The sequence below is a fragment of the Pelodiscus sinensis genome, chromosome 8 (assembly GCF_049634645.1).
Source record: "Pelodiscus sinensis isolate JC-2024 chromosome 8, ASM4963464v1, whole genome shotgun sequence".
In the NCBI taxonomy this organism is placed as follows: domain Eukaryota; kingdom Metazoa; phylum Chordata; order Testudines; family Trionychidae; genus Pelodiscus; species Pelodiscus sinensis.
In genome coordinates, this window is record NC_134718.1 from 9,773,787 (window position 1) to 9,795,928 (window position 22,142).

General features: G+C 39.4%; 1 protein-coding gene across 27 annotated transcripts in view; it reads right to left on the reverse strand.

Moving 5' to 3' along the window:
* Window positions 1-22,142, reverse strand: part of KCNMA1 (potassium calcium-activated channel subfamily M alpha 1) — a 742,164-nt gene that overhangs the window by 97,456 nt on the left and 622,566 nt on the right. For 3 of the 27 annotated variants that reach the window (XM_075934723.1, XM_014569149.3, XM_014569142.3), the window contains one exon: window positions 18,438-18,611. The exons of the other annotated variants lie outside the window; for them this stretch is intronic. In XM_075934723.1, coding sequence (XP_075790838.1) covers window positions 18,438-18,611 — 174 coding nt within the window. The remainder of the gene's footprint in view (window positions 1-18,437; window positions 18,612-22,142) is intronic. 27 annotated transcript variants of the gene reach the window in all.

The following is a 22,142-nucleotide window of genomic DNA, read 5'->3' on the forward strand; positions in this document are numbered from 1 at the left end:
TCATGGCGCTGCTGTGTGCGGAAACCATCCCCCTTTTCCCCAACACTGGCACACAGTGAAAAGTTAGAACTAATATCTATGAAATCCATAATCAAATCGGATATGAATGGGAAAGGACTAAAATCTGAACCAAATATCCATACAAGTATAAATAAGCCTGACTATAAATTATCTCAGTTTTTCAGATGCCCCATTCCACATTGACTTCTCAATTTACTATTCATTCTGTAACTATTTATTCAAGCCATTTAACTGTTATTGGCAAACTGTCAAATGAAAAGTTAAAAAAAAAAGAGGAAATTTTCCTCTTCTGATTTAACTGTCCACTTGACTTTCCCACGTATCATGGTTATTGGAAATATCAGTGAGGTACGAAAATGGCTCTTGACTAATTGTTCTTTTCCCATCCCTATTTCAAAAGTCTTGGAATAAAAGCTCCTAAGTTCCAGTGTTTAGAACAGAACTCCCTCAGCACTACAGGCAATTTGTTCCAGGTCCACCTCTTTTGAGAAGACTGGTAAAAGGAAGAGAAGCAAAGAAAACACTGTAGCTAGGTAATGCTGAAACATAAATTCTCCAATTGGATACATAGGGAACAAGTATTCTCTCAAGTAGATTTTACATGCTGGTGTTATATAGGGTCATGTTATTCCAGTACCTTAAATGGTAGGCAAGAGCAACAGTGACAGAGAGAAATCTGGTGGATCTCCCAAAGTGGATCTCCCAAAGACTAACTTTGACAACAACTTAGGGTTGCCAGATACTTTCACACAAAATACTGAACACTGGGGGACCAAAGTTATTGAGCAAAAAAAAGAAAAAAGAGGCACTGTGCCTTTAAATCCCCACTCTCCCCAGTCCTTCCAGACCCTGCTGGATGCGGCAGGGGAAGAATGTCCCCGATGGCCTTCCATCTGAGAAAAACAGAAAATACCGGATATTTTCCATGTCCGGTATTTTCTGGGTTTTTACCACCAGACAAAGGCCACAAATACCAGACTGTCTGGGCGAAAACCGGACACCTGGCAATCCTACAACTTCTCACTGGCTTGTAGCCATTAAACTATCAAGCATCCCTTATCAAAAGGACAGGGTTAACCCATGGTGCTGAGAGATCTGGGGTTTTAGTTGTAGCTCTACTGCTGATTTATGATGAGAATTTGGTCAGGTAACACCTGTCCTGATGCTTAGTTGTGTTCAGCACTCACAGCTCCCACTGAGGTCAACAGGGCAGTCATCTCTATGTACCTCAATTCTTCTATATACAAGATAGTCCTATTAGTACCCATCTTTGTTAAGTAACTGGAGATTAAGTGCATATGAAAAGTATTTTTGATAAGGATAAGTTGAGATTGGTCAATGTCTGATGTATTGGACACACACAGAGGTTTCTTCTATATATATATATAAAATTTCATATTTCTGTGCTTTTTTATTAAGTAAATGTACAGTATCTATAAAGGAAATTGTTGTTCCTTTATGAGTGGTCCTCTGGCATTTCCCTTCGGGTGAATCATATTAAGCCAAACATCATGCCTTTTTTTGGCTCCCTTAAGGGTATTATCACAGGCAAACTGTAGTGTTAAACTTTTCCACACTCATAGTCCTGGACTTGATGCAATGGAAATTATCCTCGTCTTAATATGTTGCAAGCCAAAGCATAGGCTTTGACCCACTGCCTTGGAGAGGGTTTTGACACCAGCTGCAGAGGACATGGAGGAAGAAGCAGTAGCATTAGCAAGAAGAGACTACAATTATGTCATTCTGTCAAACTGTCCTGTTATTCCTGCGAAGTACTCACTAATGGAGGTTACCCAGGTGTAGTTGAATATACTGCAGAGTGATCAATCACTGTTAAAACCATGGTCAAAAACTGTGGTCAAGAAACCAACCAACCAAAGAGGAGCCTATCTTTAAAATGAACCTCCTATGCCAATCCCACAACAGTGCCTGTGGTGCAGTTAACTGTTTGTACTCTTCCAGCTATCGTATTAATATTCAGTGGGGAAAATAATATAAACTTGTATGTCAAGGACGACACTGAAAAAGAGAACAGGGCCCTTGGTGATAGCTTGACTCCTCTGGATTGAGAAATCTTGTGATTATAGCATATAGCACATCTGACAGGAAAATAAGGTTATTTAGTGCATAGGAAAGGGATTCTGCAATATTCACTTGCTTACTTCTCCAGAGGAGAGCCCTATAAATCTAATCTAGACTGTGGATGAAATTGTTTCCTTTCTAAGAGCAATGGGAAGTGTAGATTTTGCCTTAGAGAAACCTAATTAGAGTCATTACTTTGTTTTCCAGTGCCAACTGCCAATTTTTATCTACTTTTAAAAACATATATTTCCAGTAAAATTCCAATCACTATCTTCTGGAAAATATAAACTGAGGAAGTAACCTGTACTTTTCCCCCAATTATTTCTGCCCTCATTGAAAGCATGTTGAGGGGGTTTTCCTTAACAAATGGAATGGATAAGTCCTATTAACCATCTTAACAGCCTCCTGACAGTAAAAGGCCATTAAATATGGGGAGTTTTAAGAGAATTTAAGGGATTTATGTCCATTATGTACCTGGGAAATTTTCCCGTTTGTTTTTCAGGGCTTTGCCTAGTCTGTTTTGAAACATCACTATTTAGATAACTTTGCTTAGGTTCTTGTCCCAAAGATTCCCAGTGCCTCTTTCTGAGTGTCTGATTTTGCCTTTTTTTCCGCTTGTTTCCCACCCCAATTTTTTCCTTCTCCTTCTGCAGCTCCTTGCTGCCATACTGAAGGGCAGATAAATGTATGTATCTCTCAGTGATGACCATGCTATAGTTCACATCAGCAAAAAGAGGTAAGGAAAGCTTCCTTCTGGCCCTCAATAGGAGCCTGTTCTTATTCAAGTCAATGGGAAAACTCCCTTTGAGTGGAATAGAGCAGCATCAAATTCAGTGATCCCAGGGCTCTGTCATGCTAAGGCCCAGTCTACACTAACCCCTCCACTGCCGATCAAAGCTACTCCACTTTAGCTACACAAATTAAGCGAGCTCCGAGCACTCTCCCATCGATGCTATCACATCTAGGCAGACCAAATAAATAGACAATCAGTGGATTCGTTGTTGCAGTGTCGAATCCTGGCGTAGTGGAGACAAGCCTGGAGCCGCATCACTCTTTTGTGATGCAGGGCTTTTTTTTTTTTTCCTCTTAATCATGTGTGGGTAATAGGTTTTTTCAGAAACCTTCATTAGCCAAGCATAAGGTTCTGTTCAGATGTTTATATAATTCATAAAGCCTTGTTGTTTTACGTATGTGAATGTATATTGAACATGTATTCAAGTTATGTGTATTTTTATTCGATTGCCAAGTAGCATCTGACACATTAGAAATTATTTTTTTCTAAACAAAATTAATTACTTAAACATTTGATAAAAGCTTACAGGATCTTGTTTCCTTCTCAGTTGCTATTTTATTTGTAAGCTAGCAGCCCCATCTGCTGGTTATACTGAGTTTCAAACCCTTCTGTGGTTTTTCTTCCCTGGGATCTATGCACAAATAAATAGCAGTATTTCTCAGCTGATGTTATACATTGAAATGGTATTGCCAGGAGGCAGTATTTCTAGCACATCGGCTGCAGTTTAATAATACTCCATTACCTGCAGTATGGCTTTATTAAGCAGTGAATGTTAATTGTTGACAGACCAGTTCTAATATGTGAAACACCAAAAGCCATTAAGTAAACACCCAAATACATCATCTTGCAGGAATAGTCTATTGTATATGTTGACTTGATTTCTTATCAAATAAACTTAAATACAGTTTAAGACATGAAGAAATCAGTAACGTATGCCACTAAGAAGGAACACTCTCTTTATCAATGATTCCAGTGATGTATTTTACAGACCTCAATATTATGAAATTATTTTGTTTTCTAAACAAACACCCCTACAGTAGAAGCATCATTTAATACATTTACTAATAAAATGAACACCCAAGACACACACAACTAAGATTAAATCCATAAAATGATAATAAAAATGATAATCAACCAAGCAGAACTGGAACATAATTCACTGATATGGAGAATTAGAGAAGTTCAGCATGTCATTTTTAGGTAAGCGATGGCAAAGGAGAGGAGGCAAAGTAATAATAGAAATGGCTATGTGATAGCTAACTCTGATTATATCTGCAAAAGCAACTGCACAAAGAATTAATGCTAACACATCTGCCAAGCGTACAGTTGTTTGGCTAGAACTGATTATTGCTGGGGAGCAAAGAATCACAATTTCTTAAGAGTGAAAAATAAAGTATATGCTGAGAAATCTAGTGGTGATAACTAATGACAATGTTACTTACAACGGTGATTTGATCTCCAACAGAAAAAGTACTCTAAAGGATGGATGTGCACAGCAGGGATCATATTTTTCTTACAAAACAAAATAGAATCAAGATGCCTCTGTGAAATAAATTACCGTTATACATTCCCACTGATTAGATCTATAACAAAAATATTACACTGATAACACTCAAATACCCACAGAGGGTAGGGCCAGACTACTTAGTGTCATTACATGAAGGAAATGGATGACATTTCACATATTGCTAATGGGAAGCTAAATATAATTTTATAATATGGAGATTACATCTCTATGTGGGAAAGAGCAAAAAAACCAATACAATACTGAAACCTCCACCAAAGTACATTATTTGAATGGATTATTTTTCTTTTGCTGTTGTAGTTAAGCAAGTAACTCCAATCTGCTTATTTGACACTGGCAATGGGCAGAAGTGGGACTCTTTGGACAAGTCACAGCTCTTCACAAGGAGCAGACTGCGTAAGGAAAGTTCGTTCTAGATGTGTATTACATGGGAGTGTTTGGTTTCATTAATCAAGCTGGGGTGAAAATGCGGACCAGAGCATCAGGAAGTGAAGGAGAGAAGGAGGTGGTAGCATCTAAGGGTGTGTCTAGACTACAGGGTTTTGTCGACAAAAGTGGACTTTTGTCGACAAAACTATACCTGCGTCCACACTGCCTTTGAGTTATGTCAACATAATGTTGACAAAACTCAGCAGTTTTGTCGACCTATGTAAACCTCATTCTACGAGGAATAATGCCTTTTATCAACAGAGTTCTGTCGACAGAAGGCATTATTGCATCTACACTGTCCTTTGCGTCCACACTGTTATGTCAACAAAGCTGCTTGCTTTGTCGACAGAACTGGATGTAGTCTAGATGCTCTTTGTCGACAGAAGCTTTGTCGACAGTATCTATCGACAAAACTTCTGTCGACAAAACCCTGTAGTCTAGACATACCCAAGTTGAAAACATGGCACTGAGAGAGGGGTGAGGGAAAACTGTGGCAAGGCCCAGGACTGCCACAGAACTGAATTAGCAGCTCAAGTTATCTAGACAGATCCAAAGAGAACACTTCATTTCTCTGTGTTACAGCTCCTAGAAATGGCCCTATAGTCTGTAAGCACTAAGAGTTAGGGATCTGAGTATTCAAAATTAGCAACACCCATTTTCAGAGCAGGTAGCATGAGATGGGGAAAAGACAACTGACCAAACCAACAGAAATCTGTGGGGAAACCCACTACGATCTTTGGCCACAATATTAATCCCGATTTTGCTCCCATTGAAGTGAATGTGTATTTTGCTACTAGTGTCAGTGGTATCCAGCAGCCAAGGGAGTCAACGAGGAGAAGCAGTAGCTGTTTCCAATACAAAGAAAGATACTATGCTAGCTTTAATAAGATTTAATTTGCCACAGGATGTCAATAGAGTATTGCTGCCAGATGTCTGGAGAGTGAGATTCTGAAAGCATCCAGAAACCCAGCTCTCAAGGAATCCTGACAGCTGTCAAGAATGTCATCTTCCAAGAGCAAGTTGCTTGGAGTTCTAGCTCTCAGGCATTTCTTTACTCCTGTAAAAGGAGGTGGAAGAGGGCAGACCAAAGAATCATATGCTGAAGGCGGATAAAAGCTACTTTGTATACTTACAGACTTTATAATTCCTTGAGGCCAGACCCTTAAGGATATCAATGTTCTCTGAGGGGTATGTGGGACCTGGAAGCTAGCTGCATAAGCCTGCGGGTTCTGCTTAACCAATGCCTTAAGAAATGTCAACTGGAGACTTACTGATTCAAAGCCAACTGCTGACCTGTTTGGTAGGAGGAGAGTGCTTTGTACAATGTGGATGAGAAAACTGCAGTACCAAAAGGAATCAAACCATCAATCCAAATAAGCTTCTGGACTTAGAAATGAAAAACCTTAGAACTCCAGAATCTAAAGGCTAAACATTTCTCTTCACCGCTCTGGGGGTGTATCTACATAGCAAAGTTATTTCAGAATAACGACTGTTATTCTGAAATAACTATGCGAGTATCTACACAGCAATTCCATTATTTTGAAATAATTTTGAGATAACTGATGGCTTATTCTGACTTCTGTAAACCTCATTCTACAAAGAATATGCCTATTACGAAACAGCTATTTCGAAATAAGGCGTGTATAGACACTTCACTTCTGTTATTTCAAAATAGACCCTTACCAGGGCCATTCTAAGTTATTCCTCCTTGGGCTCAAAATCAAGATATCACACACATCTGCATTAAGGAAGCCTGCCTCAGACTAATTTTGAGGCTTCCCTGCAGTGTAGATGTGCTATTTCAAAATCAACTATTTTGGAATAACTATTCCGGAATAGCTTATTCTGAAATAACTGTGCAATATAGACATACCCTGGTGGGAGAGCATGTGTTTGGGATTACAACTGGAAAAAGTCATGATAGTACTACCTATCAAGACAAATCTGAAGGTTTGATACCACTATAATCAGTGGACTGACTTGATATGCTTCATATCTTCTGTGCTGGTTCTGCCAGGCAGGAAAAGCCAAAGTACAGGGGAAGAGGAAAAAGGCAGGGTGGGGGGTGCTGGTAACAGGAAGCACTTAAAGAGTTAAAAAAAAAGAATACCAACGAAGATACTCTAGTAAAGATTATGTGGGGGCAAAAAATCTTTGTCCAAGAATTAAAAGGATAATTGCTCTTAAGGAAATCAGAAAATGTTTAGTCTTGCAAAGGATTGCAGGTGTATTTTGGATCCGGGACAGTAAGGGCATGTAACAGATTAAAAATCATGGATGTAGAAGACTGATAATGTCAAGTATCAGAGGGGTAGCCGTGTTAGTCTGGATCTGCAAAAGCAACAAGGAGTCCTGTAGCACCTTACAGACTAACAGATGTATTGGAGCATAAGCTTTTGTGGGCAAAGACCCACTTCGTCAGATGCATCTGATGAAGTGGGTCTTTGCCCACAAAAGCTTATGCTCCAATACCTCTGTTGCTACAAGACTGATAATGCACATCGAAATCATGCAGAAGGAGCCACTTGCCAGTTGGTCATAAGAATAACAGTATTTCACCCTATAGAATGTAACAGGGAGAGCAGGTAAAAGAATACAGAATCATGTAAGACCAAGAAAATACCTTTAGACCTTGGGCTTGATTCACCTTTTCCCTTAACCTTTGTGTGGCAAACCTCTTTCACTGCTTTGATCTCCTGTAAATGACCACCAAAGCGCAAGGAAAGGGTGAACTGAAAGGAAGGACATTGTAGAGTAGACGTAATTAGATTATTTACGTTGTAAGTTCTTCTATTGTGCTTATCACCTTCATATCTGAACAACTTTTCAATAGGGCATTTAGCAAAGTGACTAATAAGTGACACATGATTTGCTCTCATCCTGTCCCCAGAGAGCGCCTACGACTTACATCTGAATGAAGGAAACAATAAGGCACATCCTGTTACCAGAGCCAGAAGTACTCCTGGCTAGAGTGGTGTTACGTATTTGTTGTAATGAAATGCTTACAAGTAAAAGAGTGCATATTTTCAGAGAAACTTTTCCTTTAGCCTGCAAGTTTTTGGAGCAAAATGGGCCCCTTTCAAGGGTCAGTTTTTGAGCAAAATCAGGCCTTTTTAAAAAGCAGAAATTGGTAACTATTGCCCTGGTATAGTGATTTTTTTATGCACAAGCCAACTGCGCAAATGTGAAACTGTCATCTTAAATGATAAATAATTCAAAAATATATAGCGGGATAAACAATTAATCCTGTGTGGAATAATCAAAAACATCTTGTACCTCAAAAATAAAACATCTAATAAAATGCAGATTTAGTGCAACTCTGTGACCAGAGAAGCAATACGTTTTCCCCTATTCAGGAAAGAACAGTCAAGGTGAGAAGACAGCAAAACTCTCTGAAGAAATTTCTGATCACCTCATTGTATTATAAAATCCAAAGACTGTCCCTCTGGTCTCAAATGCTGTCTGTCTGTCTATGCATTTACTAAGAAAAATTGATAGACGAGTGGATACAGTACCAATTCCACTATCTTCTGTGAATGTCACTAATATTACTAGACCTGCTGAATATTGTGGGAATTAGTTCACACATTTGAAAGTACTAACTAGATGTGGAAGCCAACAAAGTCTAGCCTGTTCTGCATTGATGTACCTCTCACTCCATTCTTCTGCCTGCTGAGGTTGTAAGTTGCAAACATTTTGCACGCCCTTTGTTCAAGAAATAAGCGCAATTAACACTTCCTACCACTTCCACCAATAGTCTCACCAGTTCACTTCAGATGAGCCTGTTCTACCTCTCCCTCACACACACCAACATCAGGGATCTTTCCAATGATATTACACCCAGGTCATTAAAAACAATAAGGGGATAAAGTTACCATTCATGAAATAAAGTGTAGGTTTCTGGGGGTTAATTTGAATGTTACTCACAGATGGGAGGTAACGGTCCCTTGTAATGGAAGAATGCATTTGTTCTTTGATAGCTTTAGTAGCCCATGAAATTTAATAGCTGTGTCATATGAATCATTACTTAGAAATCAAGTTTACTAGCTAGGCTGATATTTATCATTAACAAAAGTGTGAGTTAGAAGTCTTCTCAAGTATATACTATTCAAAGAAGGGGCTAATTACAAAGGGAACTGAAAGCAGAAAAATAGAACCAATGCAAATCTGTTCTGCGAAGGGCTTGCTAAAAAAGTCTGATGGTCTCATGGCATATAAACAGGAAATAACATTCACTCCTGATTGCCATTGTTTTTTCTGGTTATAGCTACCGTAACGCAAAATGCTTCTCCATATTGTACCAGCTATGTCAGCCAACACATATCACCACTGGTGTTTCGAGAATAAAGGCAATGCCATGCCCGTTGCAATGCAGATGGATACGCGTTTAAGGCAAACAAAGTATTTTGTACAAGAACAAACAAAGGAAGTTGCATGACACAGCTCAGAAAAGCTGTAAGGTTTTCTAAGATTTCCACTGGCAGTTCTTTCACAGGAAACATGTTCCGTGTTTCAATTAGAGTTCAAAAGGATCTAAAAACTACAGTGATTTTTAACTATTTTCCCCCAAGATATATACTTTGTGTTGTACTGTGTCACATGCGCATCATCACTAGAATTCAGAGACATTTTGCATTATCAGTATTGACTAAATACACTACCAAATATATACAACTTAGTTTATTATTCTGATTCAGATGGCTCTCCTAATATTGCACCATTTTCCATTCTGTACTAGATTTTGACCATAATTCATCACATTTCAAGCACAATCTGGAAGACTAAAGGCCAAGAAATGTGTTTTTCTCTATATTTGATTTAAAACATTCTGAGTCTATGCAAATAAATTATTAAAATCTTTCCGGAGAGTAGGAAAATAATCAATGACCGCTGCATCATGTGAAAAATTAGCATAGTATAGTCAGAGTGAAGTCATCATAGATTAAGCATTCAGTTGAATTTGGAAGCAATTTGAAAGGAGCACAAGATCACACGGTAAAGTGTCCCTTATAACCAGTGTAAGGGTTAGAGTTTTCTATTGACTTTGAAACAAATTTGTTATGGTGTGATTGGGAATGTTCTCCGGTTAGTATCGGACCAGATACAACATGGCAATTAAGTTGGGAGTCTATCCTGAAAAGCGGAACTAAGAACTTCCCAGCCTTGATGTGCTTCTCAATCCTGCAGCTGTTTCTAAAAGCTTCCTCCCAAAGGCACATTTAGTATGAAATTAAATGCAACTTTGACTTAATTAACGTTTTAAATGATAATGAATACAGCGTGGATTCATAGGAGACATTTACATTGTGTTGTAAAACGAATAAAAATTTAATAACGCTTTGTTAATAAGTTATGTCTCTTCAGACCCGTAAAGCCTAAGGCAGTCAATGCTCTAGTCGAGGGTCTAAGCTAGGTTCCTAATGCAGGTGGAACAAGGATGGAGAAGACTGACTTGACATTTGCTCTAAGCCTGCTCTGGATCAAGCCTTGGTTTGTTCATAAGTACTTTATTTTATACAGTAAAGGTCAGAATTTGGGCTCAAGGCAGGGCTATGACAGAAATGTTCAAGTGGAAACTGAGCTAGCCCTGGCATCTGTCGCTTGAGATAGCTCAGAAGCAGGAGAGACGGAGAGCTAACTGGCTAGCATCTGTCCTACACCAAGAAGGTAACAGGAAGAATCTGCTGCCTGGTGGTAAGAAACTGTCAGGGTGAGTTTCATGACAACCAGCCACACTCAGGAAATAAAAATGCAAACATAATTTCTATGTCACCTTTCATAAGGTCCTCTGCTAAACTCACTCCACCGGATGCAGACAGCATCTCTCCTAGCTTGTCCCCATCAAGGCAAGCCCCTCACTAGTCACTTCCCTGTGACCCTGATAAGAATCACTCCCCAGTGGAAAGGCCTAAAGGAATTTTAAAAAAAGACTTCTTGGTCTCTTTCCTCCCTTCTCAACTCTTCAAAAAGATATGTTGCTAAACTTAGCAGTGCCTGAATCCTGCACTGAAGCTATTGTATGTATCGCTATGCTGTATTTCACTGAGCACCCTCATACCAGCCCATTGGTAAACACTGCGCCACAAAACTCATTTGAAAGGCATCTGTTTCATTATTCATATATTCTGGTCATGTAGAACAACTAGTCAGGTTGTCTTGCTTTCACCATTCTACTGGTTGACAAGGAACAGCTGGGTGGTAGTTTTTTCCCCCTGCTTCTGCATTTCCACGAATCACTATTAATCTATGTCCTCCTATTATTCCCCAAACAAACGGAAAGCCAAGTCATTTAGCATTGCTCACGTTTGAATTAAAACGTGCATCTACAAAGGGGATTCGTTTTCCATCTTTATGAGAATCCAACAATGATTGTGTACTGGAAGTCAGATATATGAAAAAAATAGTTTCATTTTCCTTTTTTCTATTGTAATTAATCTAAACAAGAAGTAATATTTAATCTGCAGGGTTAACGTCCTTTATGCACAGATGGATGAGAGCAAGGTGTGGTAAGAATCTCTGTGTTGCCAAACTTTAGAGACAGCACACTAATCGGATTTTAAATTATACTTATTTGTTATCTGAACATAACCACTATGCACGTATATACACACACACAGAGCACATAGTGTGCAGGGGAAAAGATCGCATGAGTCCAAGGTTTAGTTAACACTATAGTATAAATCCAGGATTGGTCCCAGGGATGAAAGCACACCACTAGACTGAGTGACCAATGATAATTTTAAGCTCAGCTAAACCATGAGCTAGAAATGAATGCTCTTGATGCACCTGTCCAAGAAGCTCAGCATTAGTGTGGCGGACACACTTGTTCATGTGGACTCTTTCACATCAGTTTTTCAAAAATGCACACAGATGGACAACAACTATTTGCTAGCCTGAAGTTCTTGTCTCTCTTTTAAGAGAAGTGTCTTCTCCCTTCTGCACTAACTCTCTTTTATAAGAAAACCCACACGCTATAAAATATATAGGGCTGGAATTAGTTTCCCCTCTGATCACTGATGAAATAATTCCTTACAACCACAAATAAGGCCTGCGGGTGCCCCAATTATTTCATGACAACCTACAAAAATATACAAATGGAGATGGGCAGGGTGTGTGAGGAAAAATCACGTCTCTCCCCTCCGCCCCCCCCAAAAAAAACCACTTAAGCATCGAGCCAAAGAGTAATAATGGGGTTATTTATCTTAAAAATACATCTCATGGCAACTGAAGTTGCGGTTTTTCAGAATTCCAGTGTCCCATGCTTATTATCAAGAATACCCTGTCTCCAGCACCTACAAACTCAGATGCTATAGCGAGAAGCGCAGTGTAAGAACATACATAGAATGGAACAGCACTATGTTACCTCTCTGAGTCTTTCCACAGTCTGGTTTTATATACTTCAAAAGTGCATTTAGGTGTCATCAGGTTTGTTGACAGTAGCTTAATCTGTGCTTAGAGCTAATGAAAATAAATTGGTGTTGTTTATTATCCCGTAGCACTGAAGATTACATTAAAGCTGCTATGCTGCATGGTGCTTTATTTTTTATGGCATTTTTTCCTGTATTTTTTATGGTATTTACTGGACTTTTTACCATGAGTATGTTATTTAAAATTGATTATTTACATAGAAATAATTTTAAAACATAATTGTGTATATTAATAAGCATTCAATTTTTACCAACATTATTGAAGGTGTATAACATACTGTAGGTTTATCTACGGGAAATATCACACTCATTTTGGCGCTCAGTTACATAAGCATAGTTCCAGAGTAACTATCAATTTCAACAGTAACTGAAGGAAAAAAAATATTGTCCCACAGGAGGAAGGATTTTTTTTTAATAGTTTTATGGAAGTCAATTTCCTCTCCACACAGTGGTTCACTGAGTTACTTCACAAATGTTAGATGTTTGTGACAAACACTGCATGATTTGTCTTCTCTGTGGGTTTCAATTAATAAGCTTTTTATTGTGTCACCGTGCCCTCATTTTAATTGTCCTTTTATATTAGTCTCATTAAAGGAATGTCAGGATAGTACAGGCTAACACTAACAGTTTTATGATATGACCCAACCTCTTTGTGTTGGAGACTGAGTTAGAAAAACATACCACTCTTATCATAGTCACTTAGTTAACACTGAACAGGCTTATCCTGGAAGAGGGGGTGCCTAAATCAGACCCATTTTCCCTCCCTCAACAGATCCCATCAATTTTTCTCCTCAACCTCTCTTTCCCCAAATACACTCTGTGGTTTGTTGTGCAACACAGAGAAGAGATAGCATAAGCAGAAAGAGGGTCACTGAGCCATGTGAAAAGGTGTCTGTGGGGTAGCAACAATAGTAATACTAGCATCCCCAACAGCACATGCACCTCTGTTCCTTCTGCGGTTACAGTGATGCTCACACAAATGGGGAAGGAGTCTGGACAACAGCACAGTATCCGGCATATTCCTCTTCAGCATTTACATAAAAACTGGATCATAAGTTGAGTAGCCCTAAACTCCCCAAACTATAGCTTTCCCATGCTACAGAGAGGATACACACTGATGCTTATCAAGGGAATCCATTGCCATTGTAGAATGAAATAACCGTGCTCCATTAAAGGAGGTTCCATGTCACAGCCTGTACGGGTCTGTATGGCTCCTAGCCTAGGAAACAGAAATACCTGCTCTTGTGGAGGGCTGCTTCAGGATTCAAATGGCAGCAAACGAGGAGCTGTGGATTTCAGGGTTTAAGTCCCACCTTTTAATGTAGAAAGCAGAAGCTACGGACCTCAGAAAGCAGCCCGTACCACACAAGGAGATGATCACTCATTGAGATGTCTCTGAATCATTTACATTGCAAATAAGAGAACTAAACCAAACCAACTAACAAAACCCCTCTGCCCTGTCTCACTGCCCACAGTTTTTAATCTAGTCAGTCTGTTCTGGACCCAAGATTTCAAAGTTTAATCGGTTTGGTAAACCTAGGCAATGACATGCACCTTCCAATTATAACCCACTGCTCAATGTGTGTCATGTGTCCCTCTCTGTGTCTGATCCACAGAAGATGTCAGCCTCTTACAACCCGGGCAACAGAGCCTGGCTCTTTAGTTTAAGCTGCAGAGACCCATGCTTTCCTATGAAGGGCCTCAGGGTATGTCTACACTTACACCTTAGTTCGAACTTGGGATGCAAATGTAGGCATTCGAAATAGTCAATGAAGCAGGGATTTAAATATCCCACTCTTCATTAGCATGATCTCATCGGTGCATTACTCCAATCAACAGCTGTTTCAAAAGTGAAAGTGCGTGCCGGGACGTGTTAGTTCGAACCAAACCCCTTGGTTCGAACTAACATTACTCCTCATTTTTGGTTCTAACTAACACATTCACTTGTGCGCACTTTCACTTTCAAAACAGCTATTGATCGAAGTAACGCGCCGGCGAGATCATGCTAATGAAACATGGAATATTTAAATCCCCACTTCACTGACTATTTCAAATGCCTATATTTGCATCCCCAGTTCGAACTAGGGTGCAAGTGTAGACCTACCCTCAATCCATGAATTGCTGCCATCACACAAATATTCCTAAACAAAGCCAGGTGCATGCTGAGGCATATTTCCTAAAGAAGAGTATCAACCCACTTCCATTCATGTCCTTTCCTAAGCACCTGCAGGTCGAGATGCTCGGGGGATGGGCATGGTAAATTTACCTACATAGATTAGAACAGAGCAATGAACCTTTACTCTGGGACTGTTGATATCTGAGGAATATCACTCTGACGTGTAATTCAGGTGGTGTGAGCTTCCCCTTAAATTAACCTCTCTCTCTTCCATTCAGGGCTTTGTACATAGAAATTATTCTGTGAACACTACCCAGAAATCTCTTGATGGAACAAGAGATCACATGAGGCCTGCCCTTTACATACTGCATCAACACAGTGGGTTTTTTCCCTTTCTGAATTAGCCCAGGTTTCCAAGTGGAACTCTACCCCTCAATGCATCTCCAAAGCAAGAGTGGGAAGCACCCCTGAATTGCTGTGTATTTTATCTACCTACAAAATGTGGCTAGCTCTCTCTCTCTCTCTCTCTCTCTCTCTCTCTCTCTCTCTCTCTCTCACACACACACACACACACACACACACACACACACACACACACACAGTTGCTCATCTCATATCGCCCTACATTTGCAAAAACCACTGCTTTCATTTCAGAAAGATGCCAACAATGCCAAAAGATATTTTGATGTATTTATAGCTAATCAAAATCTGTGTGTCATACGCTGAAGTTCAGTGAAATTCTATCTAATAAATAAACAGCGGAATAATCTCTTTCACGTACAGTGCATCAAATACTATAAACTCCACTACTTCCATTGGGGCACACAATTAGCACACAAAAAATTCTGTGTACCTCACTGAATATGTAACTTGATGCATATAGGGTTGATAGGGTTCTAGTTCGCGCCAGATTTCTATAAACAGGATTAATTCTTATAACAGTTATTCACTGTTTCAAGACACGTCACACAATGGTTTCTGTTAGTATTTATTTTGAAAAATGGAAAGCCCCCCTTTAAAAATAAAATAGAAATAAAATAGAAATAAAAAAAATAAAAAAATGAAAAACACATTAAGCAATCTTAGAAGCACACCAGCTCAACTGGGGAACTATGACCAAAGCAAGCCCTGTAATAGTATAATGACCTTTAATGAGTGTCTTGGGAAACAATACAGCCCTAGCATAAAAGACAAAGGGCAAAATTCATCATGGCTCCACTGACACTAATTCAAAATGATTTTCTGAACAACTAAAGAATGTAAGAGAGGTAATCTGATCTACCCATGTGACCTCACTTTGATTCCAGGGCCCTGCTGCTGCCATTTCTAATTGTCAAACACTCTAAATTTCACATCTGTTCATATTTAATGAAAAGCCGACTCTCACCACCATTCTTTGAGTTAACTAGCTCTGTCAAGATGGGCATCATCTGACCCCTCTGCACAGCAAAGAAAACATGGTGATTTCTATTGAAGCTCTTCCAGTGGAATTTGGTGAGTATATGCGTGCGTATGTATACATATGACTTATGCTGGTTTGTGAAGGGCTGGCTGGAATTGATATTGATTTTTCTGAGTTATTATTAAACGGGTAAAGGTGACTGGTCTCACACGGGGAAGAATGAGACCTCTTGATTTGATGGGGCGACGATGGGGGGAAAAGGCCTATGAAACGGAGGATGCTACAAATCCCTAAAGTTGTCAATATCCCTTAGATTTCAACATGTAATATGGGTGTGACGTGTTTCCCAAAGTGGTGCTGTTGAGGGCAATGCTATCATACACAGGATGCTTTTGGTTGACTAGGCAATGAAATTAAAACCAGGGTTTTTCCCCTCTATAGCCTTAAGTGAACTGGAAAGCACCAAGAACTATTAAAATTATGACTTCTTTTTGCTTGCCAGATGATATTCATGGTCACCCATTTGTAGAGGACGTATTCATTTAGCCCTGTCTGTTGGCTGCTAGCAGCAGTGCCAGGACTCAACCACTGTCTCTTTGCATGAGACCACATTAATGTAAAACTATTCTGTGCTGGGCTGCAGAGACTCGGAGGTTGTAGGAGTAAATGCATCTGCAGTATCTCGCAGGAGGGAAAGGTTCTCATTTACTGGGCTGAGCACAAGGCAGTTGGTTGGACGATACACTGTGGTGACCCAGGTTTCAACAAGGGGTGCCACCTCTTAGTATAGAGCAAGGGATTTACTAGTGGAAGCTGACACCTGTGGCAGGTGATGCATTAGAGGTGACTACTGGAAAAAGTGACACCACAACTACGCTACACACTCCTTTATGGCACTATGCAGAGTACATACGAGTCACATCCCTCCAGCACATGTATAAATAGTGTAAATGGTGAGACTTTGCTTAGGCGAGTTGAATAAGGCCCAAACCCTTACTGTAGACACTCTCAACAGCTCTGTACATGCCCAAGCTGCACCTCCCCCATCGAGACTGCTATGGGAGCTGCATAGTGTCCTGCTACCTCTCTGTTGCTCAAGTGCTTTCCCCACGGCAGGAAAAAGGCAGTAGCAGTGCAAAGAGGCCTGGTGAGGAAGAGGAAGGTGCTTCAGCAGTGCCCCACTGCCGGAGCCTTTCTTTGCCACAGGGAACTGCTATAGCCTCCGCGCCCTCCGCCTTGCCAGAACATTCACTGACACGTGAAGTTACATGCTGCAGTGTGGACACTGTTTCACCGTTCCATGTAGTCTACCTATGGCTGCCAGCAGAGTGCAGTAAGAACATAGCCTCAGAGTGCTGGGACCTACACACTGGGACACAGAGAGGGTTCTCATCACCAAGAAAAGCCTGCTAGATAAAGCTTTTTGTTTAGATGCCATGAATCCATCTCTCTGAATCCAGGGATCACAGACCAAAATAGTTAGAGCCAAAGCATCCACCAAGTGTCACTAAACTCTGCATTTATGATGGATCAGCATCCACTAATCCTATTGCACTCAGCCCTTGTTGGGGCTCCTGTGTTCCAGACCAGACGGTATAAGGTGACTGCTCTTCCTGACCAAAGCTAGATCTTTCCTAACAGCTCATTCTGATTTTGCCCATCCATTTGGATAGGGAAAAGGAAAACAAGCTCTGTCTGTTACGGACACTTGAACAGAGTGGCCGTGGTTGTCCTTAATCATTTTCTTTGACTGCTGACGAATTCACTGAAAGAACTGGTGTGCTCTGGCTCCCAATAATTTATTGAACAGCCACATGCACTACCCCTCACTCTATGTCGTCAGAGGCGCCTTTGTGGCTTGGTCACGATAGGTACTAACCACTGTCTGTTGGTAGAAGTGTATTTCACTCCTCCTTCACACAAGGGTACTTTGTCATGGACTCCCTCACATAAAGCTTGTATCAGGGTAGTCTCATTAAAGAGCAGCTGATGATGAAATAGCTGTACAGTGGGCACGCTCAACTGTACTAAAGCCTTCTGGGGTGTCTATCTTGAATGAGGACTTCCTTCCTTACAGAAAACAAAAGCTTACAAAGAACAAGGCTAATAAAAACAAACAAACAAACAAGAAACCCTAGCTTCAGCTACAAATTCTATCCTTCATAGGGGATTTCCACTGCCTATTATATGCCATTCAACCACACTGCTATCATATTTGCAGACTGAATTTACAGGTTTTTTTTTTTTACCAACTTTGTAGTCACAGATTTAGACACAGACTTCCCCCCCTCAACTATCAATAAGGCATTTACTTTACTATTTAATGACAATTTATACTGTATGCATGAAATCAAAACAAAAACATCACCAAGCTGTGCTACTAAAAGTCTCACATGCTGCTGCAAAGACGCACTGTTTTTAAGAAGCACATAAAGCAAATTGATGCGTAAATTAAATTTTGGTATTAAACTCCCCTCCCCCCCAAACCGTGTAATACATAAAAATAGAACTATATTAAAATTAGTTTGGAAAAAAAGCATCAGCCCAATAAAACTCACAGAACTACAATGTACGACACAAGACAGGGATGGTAGCACAGACACCACAGACATGGAACAGCATGTGTTGGTGTTAAAACTTACAGGCACGTAAACTGGTGGAGCAATCATTAACAGAGACAGAAGAAAGTGGGAAGGCTCTCTCAAGGGTGTCCATGTTACTATGTACACTGCCTGACATGCAAGAGCAGTCACGCTCAGAGCGTCCGCAATCAAAACAACATGCCAGTTTCATTCTCTTGTAGATGGACATCTTGGCTATAACCATGTGTTGGATGGGAGGAGAGGAAGAGCAGCAGGTTAATGGCAAGGTTATATAAATATATAACAAGGTAGCTGGAAGGTAACTTAAGGGATTTAATACAGGCCTTAGATTATGTTTAACAGTCTTGACCCAGGAAAAAAAATGCAATGTGATTATTGATAACAATTTGGCTGCACATCAAAAGTAGGGAAAAGATAAATTATTCTTTATACTCTCCCCAAGCCATACAGGGTGACCAGAGACATAGGGAAAAAATCACAATCAGATTTTCAGATTAAAAAAGAACAATGTAAAACGAGAAAATCCTAAAAACATTTTTTTTCCCTGGCACAATTAACACTGCTGGGCCAAAAAAGAGAGAGAAAAATTTAAGGATGTTAATCGATCAGATAATGTGGACCTACATTTTTTGTGGCAAACGTCAAAGTTATTTTTTTTTTAAGTAGAGAGCCTCTAAAAAGTACTAATAATTTCTCACTACACATTAGTGGAGAGTTACAAGATGTCTACACAAAATTTCCTGAAAGATTTAGTGACTTTACAATATGCCTTCAGGAACAGAAATGGACTCTCGACAGAATACCAAAATTTGTCCACATGAGGGCTGCAGCTAATAATGGCAAATATGCTTGACATTAAAGTCAATTCACAAATAAGGCATCACCAAAACACACACTGGTCCATTGGAACATGCTGAACCAATCATTGGCATATTTTCTGCTCCAAGTGGAACTGTGAACGAACATCACAACCGTCTTCAGATGTCTATTTGCTATCAACGTAACACGTTTAATTTTAAAATGACTTGAAAATATCATTGCCCAATTTTGCCATATTCACAATTGTGATCTGAAGATGAAAATAAATGCCACTTGAAAATAGTTTCAGATGTTGCACTGAACCATCATTGTTGGTAATGCCTTAGCATGAACTGGCTTAGTTATACCACCACTTAAGCAGAACACTGAAAGCCAAAAGTAAACCCTTTAAATACAAAAGTGGCCAAAAAGGAACTGCTTCTTTTGCCTGTAGCTTCTATTAGAAAGTTGTGGGTTTTTTTTCAAATGTGACAGTGGTGGCCTTATTTAAATTATTTCCCCTCGGTTTTGCCATTTTTTAATGCTATAGTCACCAGGAAAGAGGGAGTTCTCTCTCTCCAATGGGTCAAGTCCTGTTCTAAGGCCTTTGTGACTTGCCATACAGTATAATTGTCAAGCAAGGGTAACATTATGATTGTGGAACACAGGCATTGAGGGAGATGAATGAGTGATCTCTTCAGCAGTGATTCCATTCCTCTAAAACATTAATTGCATTTCTAGTGGCATGTTCTTTTAGCATCCTAGTCAAGTTATCTTACAGCTGGTCAGAAACTCATCATGCAGCGCCAGGCCCGTTCAGTGCATTGTACATCATTCCTCAGAACTTGGCTTTTAGTACCAGGGGTTCCACTGCAGCTTTTGATACAGACAAATTTGGACAACATAGGACATCCATGTTTTCCTCTCCTAATTCTCCCCAGCGTGCACTTTTAAATCTAAAAGTCAGGGATTCAGAAGGGAGGAGATTTACAAATAAACTGTTTAGATGTTTCCCTTACACCTCTTTTTATTTTATTATTCTGTTTTTCACTCTAGCAACATGTGGAGTTCCAAAAGAAAAAATACTCAAACACACTAATACTAGTTGAGGGGAAAAAGGAAGACTCGTTTTAGATTTCAAATAAGCTGCATTGAGGGATTTTTTCTAATCAAATGCTGTAGTGAAACACAGTATCTGAAAAATTGTGTAATACCATTGTTGGTTAGTAACAGTCCCTGGTTTTCAGTTACTTGTAGTCATATTTTGTCAACAGAAAATAAGACGATACAATGCATTTCTTAAAATTAAAAAAAAATCATTGCTAAGGTCAGGGAAGGCTTGGAAGGAAAACTTTGGGAGCTGTTTTATTCAGACTTAAACCAATGATGTGAACAATTTAAACCCTTCTAGGCAATAACAGGGAATTTTGTCAAGTACATCTAAAATCTCACACCTTTCAGGGACTGTTTTTAACTATTATTATTGACTGTTCTGGAGACCATGCATCATTTTTGATATTTCACATTGTTAACATGCAAGAAACAGGCTTTAGCCTGGCAATAAATATAACACAAAAGACTTGCTATAAAGGGTTTAAACCAGTATATAAGCAATCACATATCAAAGCAATACATTTTGTAAAGAAAACATGCTGTAACTCTTCATTCCTGTTACACAGTCATTTTACATTCATACCAAATACAATATTGAAATAAATTTAAATTAAAATATGGAATATTAGTAAGGATGATTAGTGAAAAGATCAAAGACAAGACAGAAATGATTAAAGATGGTTCAGCCACACACATACTGTTTCCTGTTAAACCTCCATAAATATTAATAAAAAATGGTAATCAGCAGGGGATAAGGGGCTCTTTTGTACAGCCTTTTGGATGGATGCTAAATTCATATGATACCTGTAGCAGCTGCATAAAAATCCAATCATTCTCTACCATACCCTTGTAGAAATGATCAGGATGCTGAATGGAACTGTTATATTTGCAGTTCTAGTGAAAATAAAAACAGAACATAAAACAACTTAATTATCCTATTTTAGGTTCTTGAAAGACAAATGGCTAAAAGGGAATGGCAGAGCCCTTTACTCCACATAAAACGCCCCCCAAAAAGGAAACAAAAAACAAAACACGGGAAGTGTCTATGTATCTGAAATCAAGCCAGTGAAACTTGGATTTTGCTAATGAACCAAATGTTGCTGTTCCACTGACACAAAAACTATTTGATAAGAGCCGCACGCTGAGGCAAGATTCTGAAGCTCTCTGGAAATGTTTACAAAACTATCAACATTTTAGACTTCAGCTCTCAGCTTTCGTTTATTTTATCATTTTTATAGTGGCCAAAATGTTTTTGTGGCAGTTTTTAAAAACAGACTGAAATTCTTTGTTTCTGATCAGAAAATGAGGTGTTGCCAGAGTGCCAGACGCTCTGCATTCTCCTCCAAAGTAGAAAGTCCCCCAAGCCCTGTCAAAATGTCTAGAAGAAAATACCTCAGATTGTCTGAGTGAGGTGTCATTTAAAATTCACAAAGAGTAATGGGGAATATTTCCAGGAACAAAGAAAAGCAAGGGAAATGGCTGATTGTTCTTTAAATAAGTTGTCAAATAACAGTTCCTTGTCTAGAGCATGCAGGACAAAGCACCCCTTTTTCTCTGCTGATTGCTTTTTGTTTGTTTGTTTTTTTGTTGTTTTTTTGTTTTTTTGTTACCATACAGTCTCCCGGATTTCACTGCTCCACCCATCACTAATAGTAGCTTTACTCTTGAAACTCAATGGTAATAAAAAGTAGATCTATGAGGACATCTAGTGGATCTTTATCAAACAGCAGCTGGTTAAATACAACCGGGACTGGAGGTCACTTGATTGGCAGTGAGTAAAAAAAGCGCCCAACTACCATTACGAATTGAAATGGATACAATGTCATTTCAATT